Source organism: Vanessa tameamea, chromosome Z (genome assembly GCF_037043105.1).
Source record: "Vanessa tameamea isolate UH-Manoa-2023 chromosome Z, ilVanTame1 primary haplotype, whole genome shotgun sequence".
Classification (NCBI taxonomy): domain Eukaryota; kingdom Metazoa; phylum Arthropoda; class Insecta; order Lepidoptera; family Nymphalidae; genus Vanessa; species Vanessa tameamea.
The window spans coordinates 16,434,599-16,452,963 of NC_087341.1; the positions used below are offsets into that span (position 1 = coordinate 16,434,599).

Here is an 18,365-nt window from a genome sequence, read left to right on the forward strand (position 1 = left end):
TAAATTATGAATATACAAATGTTGTATTGTAATGTTTTGCCAAAACCCTTCTCTGAGTCACGCCGAATATAATGGTACGAATAACACGTCTAAATTATCAGAGATTTTTGCGTGATACTTCTTAAAAAAATGCGATATTTTTATAGTTATAGATAAAGAACTACAAATCCTGTTCCACAACGAAAGTAAAACTTCATATTTGACAAATTCAATCCAAATCATCGGTTAATAATCTGTTTTGAGAGAAGTTTTAGCAAATTATATGATAAGTAGTGGTTTAATCAGATTAATTTAATAAAATTAGGGTAGAACCAACTCAAGTATCAAGTGCTATGTCAACAATGTCAAGTGCTATTTAGATAATTTAAAAAATAATAATCAATTTACCATTTTTATAAATTCTCGTCGGAGAACTTGGCGGCCGGGAGATCACCACCGTTGGCCGAGATGACTGCTGTATTTTGTACAAAGAATTAAAATATAATAATAAAAAATGTGGACGCGTCTTTATCATCTCGTCAATAAAACCAAATATCTTATGAATTAAGTTTATTATTTTATATATCCCGGAGCCCATGTGGATTCTAAATTGCGATATTATCAACAATCATCATCATTCAGTCATCTATTGATTAACTTCTTGAAAATATTATTTATTTTTAAGTACTTGTAATCTAATATTAGATAGGGTTAAATAATTAATTGTTATTGAATTAATTGTGCGACGCGTTTTCACCAACTTCACACATCTCACGAGTGTTTGCCTGAAATTAATTTAAAATTGACAACTTGACTACAGTTACATACATTTTATTATTGTCTTCTTTGCATTCAACGAAAGTAGTTTATAAATATTACCCAAATTCGATAAGTACAGAAATTGCCTACAGCTCCATCTAGCGGATCCTGGCAAAGCTATGAATATCTACGTCTCGACAAATTGAAATTTGGCATTTTGTGAGTATGACCTCAATCAGTCAAGTCATTCAGAAGATACAGTTGCTAAGCTTACCCGTTACACAATCACTAACAACGATTACAAGTATTAAAAGATGAAACCCAAACCTAAAGGTATCCATATGAACCTAAACGCAAACCAAAAATGTATAATTTAAAATTATACATTAAAACTATAACATCAGATTGGGTATATTTTATGTTATCAACTTCTGAATGCAGTAAAGACATCCGAACAATTTGTCATGTCAGTATAAATAGTGTAATTCTTCCATTTAATCTTAAGCATAAATTATATATTTAATAATAATAATTTAAACATTAAATATTTCCTTCTGTACAGCAATCAATCCTATATTTTGTCTCGTAGGTAGTATGATTTCTTTTTATAGCTGGGACTATACGGTACGGCCATCTTACGTTATTACAATTTCTGTGTGCTTTTATTAACAGACATCACAATCTAAAAATTAGGATAATTACCAAGTTATTAGTTTCTTACATATAATAGTAGAAGGGTGGAAGATGTTAGGTAGCCTGTGTTTTCACATGATTGAAAATTTTATGAAACTTATTAACAGTAAAACTTATTAGTCTTATTAGGTAAAAGATGTTTGGATTTATTGATGGATTTTGGCTCGGGTTTCAATGCAGGACTGATAAACAATAATTGTAAACTTACCTCATTGTAAGTTTGGTTTATTTTAAAATAGTAACGAGGCGAATTTACTGTCGTATCTTCTCGCTGGAGGCTGCTTTCTGAAACGCTGATAGAGCCAGGAAGGGAAATATTGCCGATTCAAAAACGCATTATTATATATTTTATTAGAACAAAACGCATTTGATTCGTTTGATTATAATCTAATTCAATGCTTTATTAACTTTTATTACATAAATCAAAAACCTAAAAATGATCGGAAGCATTTCAAATTCTTCGCTGGTTCTCCAGTTTTAACAACTAAGTTTATTATTACCACTCCAAAGGTTTCATAGCATACCTTGAGAATGAAGCGATGGCCTCTTTATAACATTTAAAACTGCCGTGAGTGTGCATAATTGTCTAACTACAAAATACATACAATGAAATAATACCACATTAAGTTTCCGATAAAACAACTAGAATTAATAATCACTACAAAGATAAACTAAGATTTTTGATTGACAATGCATACTTTTAAGAATTTATTGTAAACTTTTAATGTTTTTTCTTTATTGAAGATAATATAATGAATATAAAATTAATGAAAAATAATGGTCGCTCATTGAATTTTCTATGATAACGCCTGTATACATTTTCAAGGCAATGAACTAAGTTCGTCGAATGCTTCTAAAAAATGCAATGGTGCGCAGATTATAGCAGAACAGAGCCAGGAATACCAAAAAATGTGTTTTGTCAGTGAAAGAATTTCGCAAACGGGGAAGCCATAGTAAATGATCGTTTTGCACAGAAATACGTCGAGTGCTCTGTTCAAGGATTAAATAGATCCGTGGCGGTGGAAACCGTCAACAGCCTCGAGCCTAAAGGGTATTTTATGGTATAGTAAGCGGTCACCACCGCCAATAGACAATGGTGCTGTAAGAAATATTAACCATTGCTTACATCGCCAATGCACCACCAACCTTAACTCAAGGAATTAAGATCTTATGTCCCTCATGCCTGTAACTACAGGTTACTAGGTTAGGTTACTACTGGCTCACTCACCCTACATACCGGAACACAACAATACTGAGTAGGAACTGCTGTTTGGAGGTAGAATATCTGATGTGTGGCTGGTACCTAACAGCAAAGCCTCACCACCAAGAAATACTCAAAAATACTTTATAAGTGATTACGTTTGTGTTAGTAGCATTTATTTTCGAAGCTGCATAGTCGTTTGGCCACTAACACTGGAAATTATATCGCATATCGCGAAACTGGGTTAACCAATTATTTCTGTTTCATTCATTTTTTTTATGTTCAAAAGTCTACAAAACAAAATGACAATCACAAAATACACATGATTACGTTTTTTATGATGTAGACACGGCATGCGTTTAAATTTTTACATTAATAGACTTGAACACGTTCAAGTGTATTAATGTGCGCAAGGGCTCCATACTAGGTACACTACAATATTCCAGGATATTTCGAACTAAGGTATTAAATAAAAGAACAGCAACACACGGCTGTTTAAATATTTTTAACTGTCTAGTAATAAATCCAGATAGTATAGATGTTTTTTTCATTATACGATCAACATGTAGCCCATAACTTAGTGATCTATCTAGTATAACACCAACATCACGTATGCTCTTTACTTCTTGTATAGTTGAACTGTCATTAATATAATATGTCACCGACTCAGAAATAACCTTGCGAAAATATTTTATGTAAAAACATTTTGTAGGGTTGATGTACCTACATTTGATTTATGTGGCACCAATCACAAATATAGTTTATATCCGCTTGCAATATTAACTTATCTAAATCACTTTTTTTTACACGATAAATTTTTAAGTCATCTGAAAACAATTTAAAATTTGATTTTATATTAAAGCATAAATCATTTACAAAAATTATAAAAGTAAAGGGCCTAAGTGTGATCCTTGAGGTACTCCTGTAGCTACCTCATTTTCTGCCGACTTGTATTCATACTGACGAATATTAACTAATTGTGAACGGTTTTCTAGATATGACTCAATCCATCTCAATAAAGAACCATGAATTCCTATATGTTCATTTTTTTTCAATATTATCCTGCGGTTCACAACATCAAACGCTTTCGTGAAATCTGTGTATATCGAATGAACCTCTTCTTTCTTATCTAAGGCATCGGCAATTACAAATACATATGACACCAAATTTGATGCTGTTGATCTACCAGCCAAAAATCCTGATTACAATTTATATATTTACGTGTATCGACTAATATTTCTCTATGCACAATGGACTCAAATATCTTACCACAATTTGAAAGTAAAGAAATAGGACGATAAGCAGTTACATCACCCACATCACTCCCTTTGTGGATTGGTATTGTATGAGCTTTCTTCCACATGGATGGGAATATAACCGTCTCCAGCGACTTATTATAGTAGTTAAGGGCTTATACAAATTTTTTGCACATTTTTTAAAAATAATGGGGGTAATTCATCGGGACCGGATGATTTATTCGTATTTAAAGACTGAAGACATCGCAAAACGTCGACTTCTACGAACAATTTACTTAGCGACATAACGTTGCCATATGGATTACTACAATCTAGTGTTGGCTGTTCTGAATATGCATGACTTAAATTATATGTATTTTGAAAATGCTTGGAAAAAAGGACTTCATTTGGAATTGAAGTGCAGTTACTCATTTTACGCTCCAAAAATACCTCGGATTTTGACGTAAAGTATTAGGTGCGTTATTTATATAACTAGTATAACACTCTTATATCAAAAAGTCACATCGTTCTTGTAATATTATGTAACTAAGTTTATCCATTTCATTTTTGTAAGTTTTATATCGTTTATGCTATTTCGCCTTTTCTCGGAGAGCTTTAATAAGAGATAAAGTATACCATACAGGGAAGTTCTCATTCATAAGCAATCGAACTGGAGTGAATTCATGGATAATTTACATTAATTTAGAGTAAAATACTTCAACCATTTCATTAACATTCGCGCATCCATCCCATATGATTGTCCAATCTATAGCTTCTAGGGCAGTATTCAGCGCTTCATAGTCACATTTTGTGTAATTGTATCTTAGGATTTTATTATATTTTACAGTGGCATATGAAGACGCTTGTATTGATATTATAAATGCGAAAGTAACTCTGTCTGTCAGTCGATGTTGATGAAATTTGGTACTCTGTGGTTTGGTTGACTACTTTTTGATACCTAAAACCTGATGGCAAACCCCTAAAATGCGAGCAAAGTCGCGGGTGGCAACTAGTATGTCCTATTACTCGCAGATTGGCATAGGCAGATTTACTTTTACAAAAAATCTTATATTCTCTTTAGTGTTTGATTCAGCTCATACAATTTAACATAATATTTATACAACTAGTTGAAAGTTGGGGGCTCAAAGCTCATGTTGGCGACGTCGCAGCGCCAATTAAAAATATGAGAGCATCGCTTTAAAAGTGTGGAGACCGAAGAGAAGTGATAGATCGATAAAGTCATTTTTTTATATAATATTATAGTGTTTTAATGAAAACATAATCATGATTCTAATTTGCAATCTTAAAAATAACGGTACCTATAAGTTTGAAAAGTTGTTTCGAGCATTTATCGTTTAGGAATAAGCTTCATTATACTATACCATAGTCTTCTATATGTTCTGGTGTGAAGGGATCCCAGGAACAGCCGGGAAACAATCAGCGACGGGCAGGAACAGTAACTAAAGCAACAAACGTGGTTTGGCGCGGACGTCGTCCGATTTACTTTACATATCCTCTTAAAACACCTTTTTGATTTGGTTATGAGTAATTTAAAATTTGCCTTATTAACGACAATTATTATAAATGTTCTAAATTGAAATGTCAGCAAGTTTAAAAAGGGTTTGTTCTGTTATGTAAAGTTGATAATTTATTTATAATTTTTGAATTGACATGTGTAGAATGGAATAGATATTTTTTTATGGAGATTTTTACAAAGTCTTACTTTGAATACCGGAACAGGCGATCTTTTCTAAGGCTATGTTGACCAAAGCTATATTCGAAATACTTTAAAAATTAAAAACAAGTACTAAACTCCACAAAACTAGCTTATTTACATTAGCATAAGTTTCAAAATTACCATGATCTACATAAATTATTTTGTGTTATAATCAATTTAGTAGGAATTGAAAGACTTTTTATTTATATACCACATATATTTATAAGTATATATTTTAATTCTTAATTCATCTTATGAAATAACACAGATTTTTAAAAACATGTAGACTTGATTCTCTAATAGCGGGTACGTAAATACGAAACCCTAGCAGATAATGTGAGCGAGGAAGCGCTGCACATGGCTGGCTGGTTGACCACTGCGGCGACCACCGACCACGTGAGCCGACCTCGACGGACAAATATTACAACATGATTCGACAGAGTGAACTTTACATCAAAGTCTTAAGATATAGAGTATACAAGTAAGATTTCATTGTGGCGGTTAATTTATTATAATAGTTTTAATCAAACAAATATTTAATAAATCTACCTTAATTAGCTAGTACGATCACTTTGGGAGCATATACACACAGATTGATGGTATTACATAAGGTCTACTAAACTATTCGTTGGGTAATATTTAGTACTGTGCTGGGTAAATTAAAAGAAAATTTCAACATTGAGCTTTGTCTCAAGAAATAAACTCGTTTACTCCACTCGTTAGACATCGTTTATCATTAGACAAGTCTTCTTTTGTAATGGAAAGGATCACATAGTCCCGAGGCTGATAATGAGGCTGACTGAAATTCCTTCCACCCTTGGACTAGATACAATCGACAACTAAAGCTTGAGATTTCATGTGTTAATTGACTAATCAAAATCTAATGTATAAAAATAGTTAACAAAATCAAAATTACACAACACCCAGACGGGCGACCGCGTTATCAGCCCCTCGCGATCGTTACCAAACATACATTCTCTAAGACATCAACTTATAGACAAACTTGTAAATAAATTATTTCTTTATGTCAGGAATAAAATACAATTTATACGTAATAAAATCGAAATGATATATTTCGCAAATATTATGCAAAAATCACAGAAAATACAACTTTTCGAGGGATGTACGCAGTACAACGTGCTTGTGCCCGGTTTCTGAAGCATTTTTCGGCAGTTATTTTATTCATTAATAACATCGTAATGTAAACCATTCTCAGTTTAGACTTGAGTCATCTTAACGTGTATGTGTGCCGATTATCGGTACTCTAACTTTATTTGACGTTTCATTTTGACACAAACGATACAACTCTAAGTCATTATGCTTGCTTCGTACATTCTCTTAATAAATTAACAGAAAAAAACCTATATGTGAATATTATTTAAATACCAAAACAAATAATATTAACATAACTCATCAGAGTCTGATTCGAAAGTACTAGAGTTTAATTTTTAAGTATCAGTACCCTGCAACTTAAGCTGCGAGGGAAGACTAAACATATATATATATATATAATTCAACTGCAAAGGAATTACTTTTTTATTATTATTTTTTAAATATTCCACAATAATAAATATAAGAGAAAAATAACCACAGAGCCGCTACAATAACAGCTTGTAGTTGTTGACTTTTCATTAGTGTTTTTATTTATAAAGCTGTTGAAACTATTCCTTCACAAGACCCATCTAGAGGGACACAAGGAACTGGCTATCGGTTCCACTGTTATCGAATTGCTAACCGACGTCAGTCTATTACACAACTTATTGAACTACTATAATAGTTAGTGACAATTTAACTGGGAAATTCAAAAACCGGGCGTTAGAACACTCACAGAAGAGAGGGGGGCACTTTAGACTAAACATTTACACATACAATCAGTTTATATCGTGTTATTATAATTGTGAAAATCACATCGAATATATTTTATTTACACGACGCTGCAACTTAATCTTTACATTTCAAATAAAATATAATAAAACCGTATATTTTCAAACATACTAAACTCATACAGCATTAAAATTAACGTTTGCTCTTTATTAAATAAATTCAATTATACTTGAAGCCTTATTTCCCTTTGCGGCTAGAAAACGATAAATAAAATTATGAAATGTTTTCGTTAAAAAACTGATAAGAATAAGCGCTGATAAGATTAAAGTGAATATACTTTTGGATAGATTCTCTATTAGACACATTAAATTAGCGCTGATATTCTACGACTAACCTACGAACGCCTATCATATTATATTAAAGACAATGCTCTATCTCCTTCGAATTCATATTTTAATAGATAAACTGTGAAATCAATATAAGATGACATATCGAATTCGAAATAAAATATACTCCGCTAAAAATTTAGCTAAGATACTGCAAAGGTTGCTTAACAGTCGATTTTATTAAATCAACCCCAACAGTACGTAGGCTCATTTAAAAATTTAACTAAAATATACTATAAAAGATATACAATATTTACAAAACTGAAATTAATTAAACTTTAGATTAAAAAGTTTCTGGTCGTAATGTCATAATAATGACATTCATAAACAACTAGAATATTATGTACAAAATATTTACAAAAAGTCATTATCATACCCTATATAACGTAGCCTTACTCGAGCAAGTGACGTTTCTCATCGCCGCTGCGCTTGCGCCCTTTCGCATGAGCTAACATAGTGACGAGTTTCTTGTGACTATCGCCGACTATCCAACCGTGCTGCTGGGGGTGCTCCTGCTCGTCCTCGCCCGCCGACCAGTAGTGAGGCGGCGACCGCGGCCTTGCCGGCACGCCACTTCCTGCGCTGCGATTACTGCTATCTACCCTGCTTTCATATTCGTGTTTCTTTGAAGAAACCTGCCTGCTCGCCTTTCGATTGCTGCTCGACTGACTATCTCTCTTCCTACCTTTCTTCTTGCGTCCGCTACCAGCGGCCACAGATTCGGCACTGTTAGGTCGTGGAGGAGCACCGTCCGGTTCGGATTCGGAGCTCCAAGTCTCGGCTAGAACATTTTGCTTCCCAACAGTACATTTTCTGCGTGCTCTCTGTCTTGCAACTCCAGCATCTTCCGACAGGATGGGGTCGTAGGAGTCCACGTCATAATCATAACTGTCATACTTGGGTGTTTCTTTCTTTTTATTATCTAATTTATCTTGGTAAAACAAAGCCTTAGATTTCGTTTCCTTGTAATCAAATTCATCACTTCGTCTACGTAGAGTGTCATCTGTATCTGCCGCAGTTAGATTTTTATTGCTTGATTGTAAAGGTTCGTATTTCTTTGAATGTACCTCGGTTGGTGATTCAATTTTTTTATGATCATCGTTTCGTTTCGAGGATACATGGTGTGAAATTGAAATTGGTTTGATATTTGGCTCCAGTTTTCTTGGGGGTGTTATAGACTTACGCCTTGTAGAAAATGATGCCAAAGATGGATGTAAAGTTGGTGAGGGTGTACTGTACTTTTGAGTTAATCCAGGTTCACTTGACAGAGTCAATGCGTGATCAGATCGTTTCAAAGATTTGTTATAACGCGATTGATCTTCTTTTTGAGGTGATATGCTAAGATACACCCGTGATGGTGGAACTTCGTCTTTATCACTAGACACTTCATCATTTGTGTCTTGAGAGGTTTTAGGTTTATTTTCTAGTAAACTATCAAACAATTGGTCTAGATTAGCTTTAGGCTTTACGATTTCTATACTTTTTGGGCTTTTTCTTTCAGTGCGCAAAGCGTTATTTTTGAATATTTTTCCCATTACTGCATTTTTCTCCGTTGCTTCTTTTCTTTTGATCAGAGTCGAAGTTTTGTTGTGTTCAGTGTTTCCTTTTCCATTTCCTAATTCACAGGATAGTATACTGTTTTCGGTTTCGTCATCACTACAGACATAGTCATCTGACATATAAACGAAGTCATCACCGTCAGACCCGCTTTCGCTCGATATTTCAGCTAATTCGGTTTCATTTAGTGTTTTAGATGTACTAGGTAATTGTTTATTGTTAATGCTTTTAAGTCTTTCCATAAGAGTCGATGGTCTAAATTCAAATACCTCAGTGTCTTCGGTGTCCATAAACTCGTAGACGTCAACTTTTTTCTGGGATAATTCTTTTGTGCAATTATTACTTTCACGGTAGTTACTTTTTTCGGAATTTGTTCGTTCTCTCTTCTTTTTAGAACCACTCTTTCTTTTTTTCCTGTGAACTTTTTCAAGTGGTGCGATCGCTGGCATATTAATATCCGATGTTTGAATTGGCACCTTGACACCATCGAATCCTTTTAAAGCAGCCTTGGTTGGGACCGTGTTTTGCCCCTTCCTATTGTTCACTTTTTTCTTTTCTGATTTTTTTCTATTTTTGTAACTGCAACAATAAATATAAATGAAACACTTAAAACACAACAAAATCAGTTAATTAGTCAACAGAAAATAAATATATATGTATTTATACTATATAGAAACATAAGTATAAATTTAGGTATATTATAATATCTAATTATTATGTTTAATTTATAAAAGGTAATAACAAAAAATATTTTACCTGGCATTCAATTCGACGTGTGTTTGATTTTGTTTGGCAGCTGCTGCTTGAGACCGACACTTTCTTTTTATCTTATCAAATTTGTCTTCGAACATATCTATGTTTTCGATGACGTCAGGATATAATTTGTCTTTAACTTCAGTATTCGGTTTATAGTTAGATCTATTAGTCTCTTCTGTTATTTCATAATTGGATAAAATAGTTTGCGAATCCGTTATAGTAGTCAATTTTTCCGGTGATTCTAACTGATTACTAGTTAATGGTCCTTTAAGTCCATTCGCTTCTTTTAGGTTGGATATTAAATCGTTTTCTAAGTTTCGAACTTCCTCACTTTCCAATATCTTTTTAGCTGATACCGAGTCCATTTCCTCGTCACTTTTTATAGCACATCTGTCATCAAGAATACTTTTTTCTAACAATGCTAACTCTTCTTGACATGCCTGTTCACAATTAAAACTATTACATTGACGAACTCGTTTGACTGGTTCACCTTGATTTTGATGAGACTCTTTTAACATTTCACAACAATCTATAAATAGTGCCTCATCACGACTTAAGCTTCGACGAGAAAGTTGTTGCTCTCGAATAGTTCTTTTTACGTCAGCTAAAATTTCTTCAATTGTTGGAAGAACAATATCTGCAGTCGACAAACAATTTTTTTTCCGTTTCGCTATTTTGTTTTGAAGCACTTTTAATCTATTAAGTTGCTGCCTAAAGGCGAGCAAATAGTTAGGTTCCTCTTCAATAATTACTACTTTAATTTTTAATTCAATTTCACCAAGTCTTGAAATATGATATAGAGATAACAAATGTCTTACATAGTTATCCCACCTACGAAAAAATTTTTTACAGATATTACAAAAACTAGGTTGAATTATAACGGTGGTTTTCTTTTTTCTTCCTCGTTTTGTAGCTTTTTTAGGAGGTGAGACGATACATTTTGATTTTCTTAATGATAACGCCTGGTCCTCTTTATTATTATCATTTACAGATTTTTTTGTCACACGTTCTGTGGATGCATAATATATTTCATCATTTTCAATTAAATTGTATGTCTCTGAAATTTTTTTAGTTGCCAATAAATTAGATTTTCTTGGTTTTCTTTCGGAGAAGAAACCGAAACTTTCCATAAACTGCTCGGAACGTAGCTCTTCTTCATTTTGTGTCTTGTTAATACTATTTTTTAAGTCGTTGTTGTTTATAGATTGGGTTTGCTTATATCTTTTGCGAGTTTTCGACTTTTCCTCTGTTTTACCGTTTTCTTCGCTACTAATAGATTTTTCCAGCCGTTCTGATGTAGGTGATATTTCCCTGAGCTTTTTCTCCTTTTCTTGTACATATATTTTTAGTGGAACATCGCTTTTTGAAGATGCATCAGAATCACTGCTGCCATCTTTCGTATCAACATTAGAATGATTATTATATTCAACTGTATTTTTTATATCTACATTATCATCACTGACATCATCAATGAGGGCTTTAGCCTCGGATGGTAATATATCAATTATAGCTGAAGGAACAGTTTTACTTAATTTTCGAGTCTTAATTGCAACTACCGATTTCGATGCGTTGAACTGAATTGAAGAAACGTTTATTCTAACAAATGATTCGGTTTTATCGATCACATCTTCTAAATCTTCAATCTTATCAATATCGTATGGGTCGTAGAACTCCGTTCCAGAAGATTTTATACAAACTGACTTTGATCGTGTTCGCCTTATTGCCTTATTGTAACACGTTGTATTTCGTGTAGCGCCTACTATAGGGAAAGAATCCATGTTTTCCTTCAGTTTTATTTGAGTTTCAGTAATTTTTATGTAATTTTTACCTTCTGTATGTGACACTACGGTGATTTCATCGTTTAATTTAGGTTTCTTTAGTTTCAAAATTGGTAGCAATTCATCTCTATTAGGAGAATTAGATTTTCGTTTTTCAATTGCTTTTTTAGTAATAACAGTGCTTGGAATATCAATATGATCACCACGTGAATCTGTTGAGTTCGTAGTTATATTTTTTGTGTCATTAAGTTGAGAAGTCACTAAAATTGACGAAACTTCGCTATCAGGTGTTTTATTATTAAGTTCTAGGCATATTATCTTTTCATTTGCTTCTTGCTCTTCAGGTTCTTCATTAGTTATTTGAACATTCGTTACGGACTTTTTCTTTTTCAATCTCTTTTTGGATTGTGGCGATTTTTTTCTTTTATTACATTTAATTTCATCAGTATCATAATTATTAAATTCACTATCACGACTATTATCCAGTATATTTTCATTAGAGGCTTTTGATATAGATTCAGAAATTTGGTTATCAGGTGTAGTAGTCAAAACTGGTTTTTTATGATTTTCTTCATCTTGCAAAAGTTTTGAAAAAATTAATTGCTTTTTTGTTAATGGAGCTCTTGGCTCTGTAGCATTTTCAGTATTTAAAGAATTATCATTCAAAATAGATCTACTATCAATAAACAACGATTTTCCTCGTCTACTTCGTCGCAGAGGTGTCAGGTTCGTTTCATCTGTTTCGGTTTCACTTTTATTTTCAACAAAGTTTTCCACAGCTGCTATGGTATGACAAATATTTTTAGACTCCTTCATTTTAATGACATTAGCTTGATGATTTTTTATGTCATTAATTCGAGTTTCATCTATTTTTACTTCTTTAGAAGATACATCTTTGGAAAAAAGTTTCTCACTCTCTATAGCTTCAATATCATCCTCACACATCGAATTGGACGTTCTCATAAGTTTATATTCAGTTGAATCTTCTGTAACATGTTTCTGGCTTCCAATATTTGCTTCGAAATTAGATTTTTCCTTGATTACGTTTTCTGAAGTAAGGCAATCACTACATGAACTATGCAGTACTTTTGCTTCTTCTTTTCTTGCAGTTGTGTTCGATATAATTTCTTTCTCCCTTTCTACATTGATATTCATTGGTGTTGATCGATTATTATCTGGTTCAATTTGTTCAGATTTAGCTGTATTATCGGAAACCCCCGTATTTTCTTCACTATCCGCGTTCATATTGTTTTCTGTATTAATTTCATTCTTACTCTCAGCTTTCCTGTTAAGCGGTGGCCCCTGTTGTCCGACATAGTTGGTGCTCTCTATAATATTGACGCGACGTCCTTTTCTGCCTTTTTTTCTAGAAGGTAATTCAGACAATTTGTTTTGCTTCTCATTCAATTTTATTTTTTTTGTATTATTACATGCATCGTTAGAACTTTTTGGCAATTGTGATTCACTTAAGCTGCCCATTTCGGAAGATGCGGTTTTGTTAAACGACACTGGGTTTTTTTGGTCGGACGACTTATCCAATGATATTTCAACTTCTTTTGTTGTATTTATCTTTTCATATGTTTCATCCTCGCGAGATGCATTTAAAATACGACGTTTTTGTTTCACAATAACAGCTAAAGATACGTCATCTTCAGAATCATCATCTTCTACGGTAAATACTTTTTTTGAGCCCGGTGATATGGAACATTCAGTCTTAGTTACTATTTTGTCTTTAAGAAATCCATCACGGTTCGATCCGTTTGACTGAGAGCAGTAATCTTTTTCAATATTTTTCGAAAATCTTACATCAATCGCTTTTAACGAAACGGGTAGTTTTGATGATTCATTGCTAAGAGCATGGTGCATATTATCTTTTGTTATTATTTCATCTTTAAAATTTGAATGCATATCCTTCAAAAGCGACGAAGTTACTATATTTTGCTTATCAGGTAAACTATAATTTACATCATAACCCTTATTTTCATCGGTCGCTTTATCTACTGGCATTTGTATATCATTTAAAATGCGTTCTTTTGGACACATATCACTCCCCACCTGGACTGTTGGAGACGCCCTTATAGCTGGACGATGTTGAGTGCTACTTATTTCATCTTGTTGGATAGCCATCGTTACTTCAGAACTTTTATTTTGAAGTTCCTCTTCAACTAAGTGAGAAGTACTATCAACATGTTTTTTTGCCAGTGTATTTTCAGTTAAAACTGTTCGTTGTCGTTCAGATGAAGTTTTAATACGGACTGCCCTCAAACTCGCAGTTTTGTCACTATTCGTCTTTAATGCTTTGGATTTAGGAGCAGAACTTGGCATGTCCTTTGAGCTACGAGTTAAATTCGCGTATGGTTCCACATTATACGAAACATCAGGAATGTCTGATGAAAAGTCATCACCAGTCAAATCAATTATGCGATCTTGACGATTATATTCATCTAATGCTGTTGGATATGAGCCGGCTTTTAAGTTTTCACTAATTAAATTATTTTGAGGCGTTTGTTCATCTGTTGAAATTCTAGACTTTCTTCGATATTCTATCGATTTAATTTCATTATTTTCATGGGCTTGATTTGAATGGCGATCTGACAGTTGAGGTGTAGGCGGCGTTAAGAGTATAGAACTCGAAACTGTAGGTGATGTTTCTACAAATTGTAAAATTTGAGAAGACGTAGTTTGGTTTGGTAATAAAGGTAGATTTTCGGATGATTTTAGGTCACTTTCTGAATGATTGCTAATAAGTGACGGTGACGAAGAATTAGCGGAGATACAAGTCGAATTACGCCTCTCACTTCCAGTATGTTGAGGTAACACAGGCGATGTTGATGACGATACATATTGAGGCAAAACATTAAGAAGTTGAATGCGATGGTCTGCAGGCATTGTCCCTAAAATTTCTACAAGCTCTTTGGGTAACATTGCTATCTTTTTAGCTGTTTCTGGATCCTGGTCTAAATTAATATTATTGTAATTTTCTTTTAAAGTCTCCACATTACAATTTTCCATATCTATTCTATACGCAGAAACAGGGCTTTTTTCCCTTGATAAATCATTCTCACAAGATAGCTTTCTGTTGTTAATATTATTAGATTTATGTCCTAAAGGAGAACTTGATTTACAAACAACAGTTGTTTCATTTGCTGGCCTAACTGGCGGGTAGGCTTTCGATGTAACACTTACGTTGGCATTCGTGTTTGTACGTGAGGATTCTGCTTCTTTATATTGCGATAACGTACAAGTTTGCTTAGTATTTTCATATTCATAATGGCTCGGTACTAATTCACGATGCATTAAACTGCAAATTGTCCTCTCATCAATATTTTTAGTAGATAAGCTCAGTGGCACATCGCTCATTAAGTAAGTTACATCATTGTGATTACCACATTCTTTTATCGACGGGCAATTAATCGATATTGGTAAGTCACATGGTACAGAAGATTTTGATACTAAGCTTGCTGTAGGCATATTTTGTGTTTCATTTAATAAAGGTTCAGAAAACGTGATGATAGTTCTTGGTTCTAATGCAGCTGCTTGGATTGGAACTCGCGTGGTACGGTTGTAGTGAGGGCCTATAATTTGACCAGAATCTATGGAACTTAGATGTGCTTGTGCGGCTATACCATCAATAACAGGTCCTATTTCATGATTATTTGTAACCACTGCTTCTAAATATTGAGGCATCCTTTGCTCGTCTATATAATAATTATTATGTACTGTATCTTTATTAGTATTAGACAAATCAGCTGGAATTTCTAAATCATTATGGCCTGATTGTTTGTTGATGCTATTTGAATGTGTGCAACTACGAATGTGTAACTCTTGTGAGATGGAAACACTTGAAATATCTGTTCTACTCCCAATTCTCCGAATAGATAAATCAGTAGGTTCTTCAGTATTCAGATCCTCTCTTTGGGGAACAACCATACACATATCACGTATATGGGTTGTTGGGTGTGATAAATCTTCAATTATATTAATTTCTACAGTGCTGTCATGTGTATAAAGCCTCCTTTTTTCATAAGTATCCATCAACATGTCGTTGCTTCTCATAGACAAATCTGTTGGTAAGCAGTCGTCTGGTTCATATATCCAACTTTCGGGGTGTCCATAAGATAAATCAGTTGCATTGTCCTCTAAGTTATTACTTCTGTCTGATAATGATGTTGTTGTGTGTGATGGCAACAACTGAGAACTATTATTAACGCGTAGGTCTACCACTTCATCATTATTAATGCAAAGATGTTTTTCAGGTACAACAATATTCACATTTTTATTAGATAAATCCAATGTTTCATAACTATCATAATTTCCTCCACAGTATGTTTCTTCCGTAATGTAGTCTTCCAAGTTAGTTGTTTTGTTTGAGAGGTCAAGGGGTGCCGTCGACGTTGAATCTATGTGCATATTATAATGAACAGGAAGTATATCATAATCGTTACCGTATTGCATCATGGGAATATTTGGACACATGTTTGAACACAACTGCTCTTCTGACATATCACTCGAATGTAATATTGTTTTTTCCACACCAACTTCAGTTGTTTTATCTTCTATCCTCTCTTGAACATAATAATGATCGATTTTTTCATTCGTTGTAGCCATGTTGCTAATTACTGTGCTATGATCAAAATTTCTTTCATTTAGTTTTTTTATAGACTGTGCATCGACATCTGATATTTTTTGTTGAATATTTCCTTGAGAACTATTTATATCTGTAACTTTTTTTTGTCGTGTTCTTGTAGTAGTTTTATTTTTAGGTTTTCTCATACTATTATTAGAAGTAGATCTCGTTGTTGGACCGTCTTGACGACTTTTTCTTGATGTTTTATGAGTAATTTGAACATTTGTTGGTACATTAGGGTATTGGTGATCCGGTAGGTTTTTAAGATTTCTATTACTTTTAGACAACATTTCCAGATTCATTGCATGTTGTAGTAATAACTCTTCTGTTGAAACAACAGATCTTCGACGAGTCGATTCACGTTTGTTGTACCTTTGGCTGCTTTTATTGGTAGGTAAAATTTCTTTATTATAGTAAAATTGATTCCAGTATATAAAATCATTATTTGGTTGAACATCCATGATTTTTTCACGGCGAGAACTATGCCCATGTCGTGTTGAAGATCGACGTGTTACACGACTGCTAGTGTCATAACTTAAAGGAGTATCTTCCACAGTTCTATTAGGATAAAACAATTGCATTGACCTTTGTGCAGTTTCTATATTTGAATCAGTTGTTGACCGTCTACGCTCGATCACAACTGGTTCTGGCCCTAAGGGCTCGTCGCTGCCACATTGTACGGATACATGTCCTGGCAAAATATTAGAATTTGGTTCCACTAATTTATTTCTAAGCATTGCAATACAATCATTTAATCCTTTACGAGGTTTGTTTAATTTGTTTCGTTGGAAACTCTGTGCATCTAATACTTCTGAATGATTGAAATGTAAAGGAGGCTTGTCCAACTTAGTTACCACAGCTTCATTTTCAAAAAGCATTCGTTGACCCGATGGCAAGTGTTGAGTGGCATTATTACATTCTTGTTGAACTAAGAACAAGTGGTGAAACTGAACAGATTTATCATGAGTCTCAGAACTTGCAGTTAAGCGAGCAATAGAATGCTTTAAAGGAACGTTCTGAGACGGAGCAAAAGAGTCGCGAGAGTTACTATTTTGTCCACTACAACCTGGATTTTGGCCATCTTTGTTGTTCGATCCACTATTGCGATTTCCGTGTTCTCGTGAGTTAGATGAACCGTCGTTAATATTTATTCTCTCCGAACTATTATTGTTGGTGGACATTTGATTTATTTGGATATTATCCTCATTGTCTGGAGGTTTCAAAGGTAAATCTGAGCACTCTATCAGTCCATCGCCTCTATTATTTCCATTTTTTTCTTCATTTCCGTCAGTGCCATCATTTCCGTCCGTTCCAACATTTCCGTCAGTACCATCATCTCCGTCAGTTCCACCAGATCCATCATTTTCTCTAGTACCACAAGTTCCGTCAATTCCGCCAGATTCCGCTTCTTTAGTGGCGAAGACTTTTTTTCTATTCTTGTTTATAGTATTTTTTTTTATCAAAGAACTTTTATGACTTAAGATTCCTGATGATGCTCTTTTCGCCGAGTGGGTTATAAGTTGAAGAGCTTTATTATCAGGTTTTTTCAAATTGCTAGTACTCTTTTGCCGGTCTTCATTATTAGAATTACTCGTTTGCGGCAAGTCACTCGATTTTGGTTTTTTTGTCATCTCATCGATCGCTCTTTTCTTAATAACCATTTTTGACCGTTGTTTGCTAAGCTTTCTTCGGGGACGTAAAATAGGATTTAAGGGATTTACTATCGCTCGATGACGTTTAGCCGGTAAATCTGCTAGCATTTTTCTTATAGTTTCAGCTGAAAAAAAAAACATAATATTATTGACAGATTTACGAAGTAATTTCTATTAAAAAAAAAAAAAAAATTATATTAC

At 33.7% G+C, this 18,365-nt stretch overlaps 1 protein-coding gene across 2 annotated transcripts in view; it reads right to left on the reverse strand.

Moving 5' to 3' along the window:
- Positions 1 to 7,613: 7,613 nt before the first annotated feature.
- Positions 7,614 to 18,365, reverse strand: part of LOC113404148 (uncharacterized) — a 43,967-nt gene continuing 33,215 nt past the window's right edge. For both annotated transcript variants that reach the window (XM_026644944.2, XM_026644943.2), the window contains exons 5-6: positions 10,108 to 18,289; positions 7,614 to 9,930 (exon numbers count right to left, since the gene is read on the reverse strand). In XM_026644944.2, the coding sequence (XP_026500729.2) occupies positions 8,187 to 9,930; positions 10,108 to 18,289 (9,926 nt within the window). In that variant the 3' untranslated portion in view covers positions 7,614 to 8,186. The remainder of the gene's footprint in view (positions 9,931 to 10,107; positions 18,290 to 18,365) is intronic.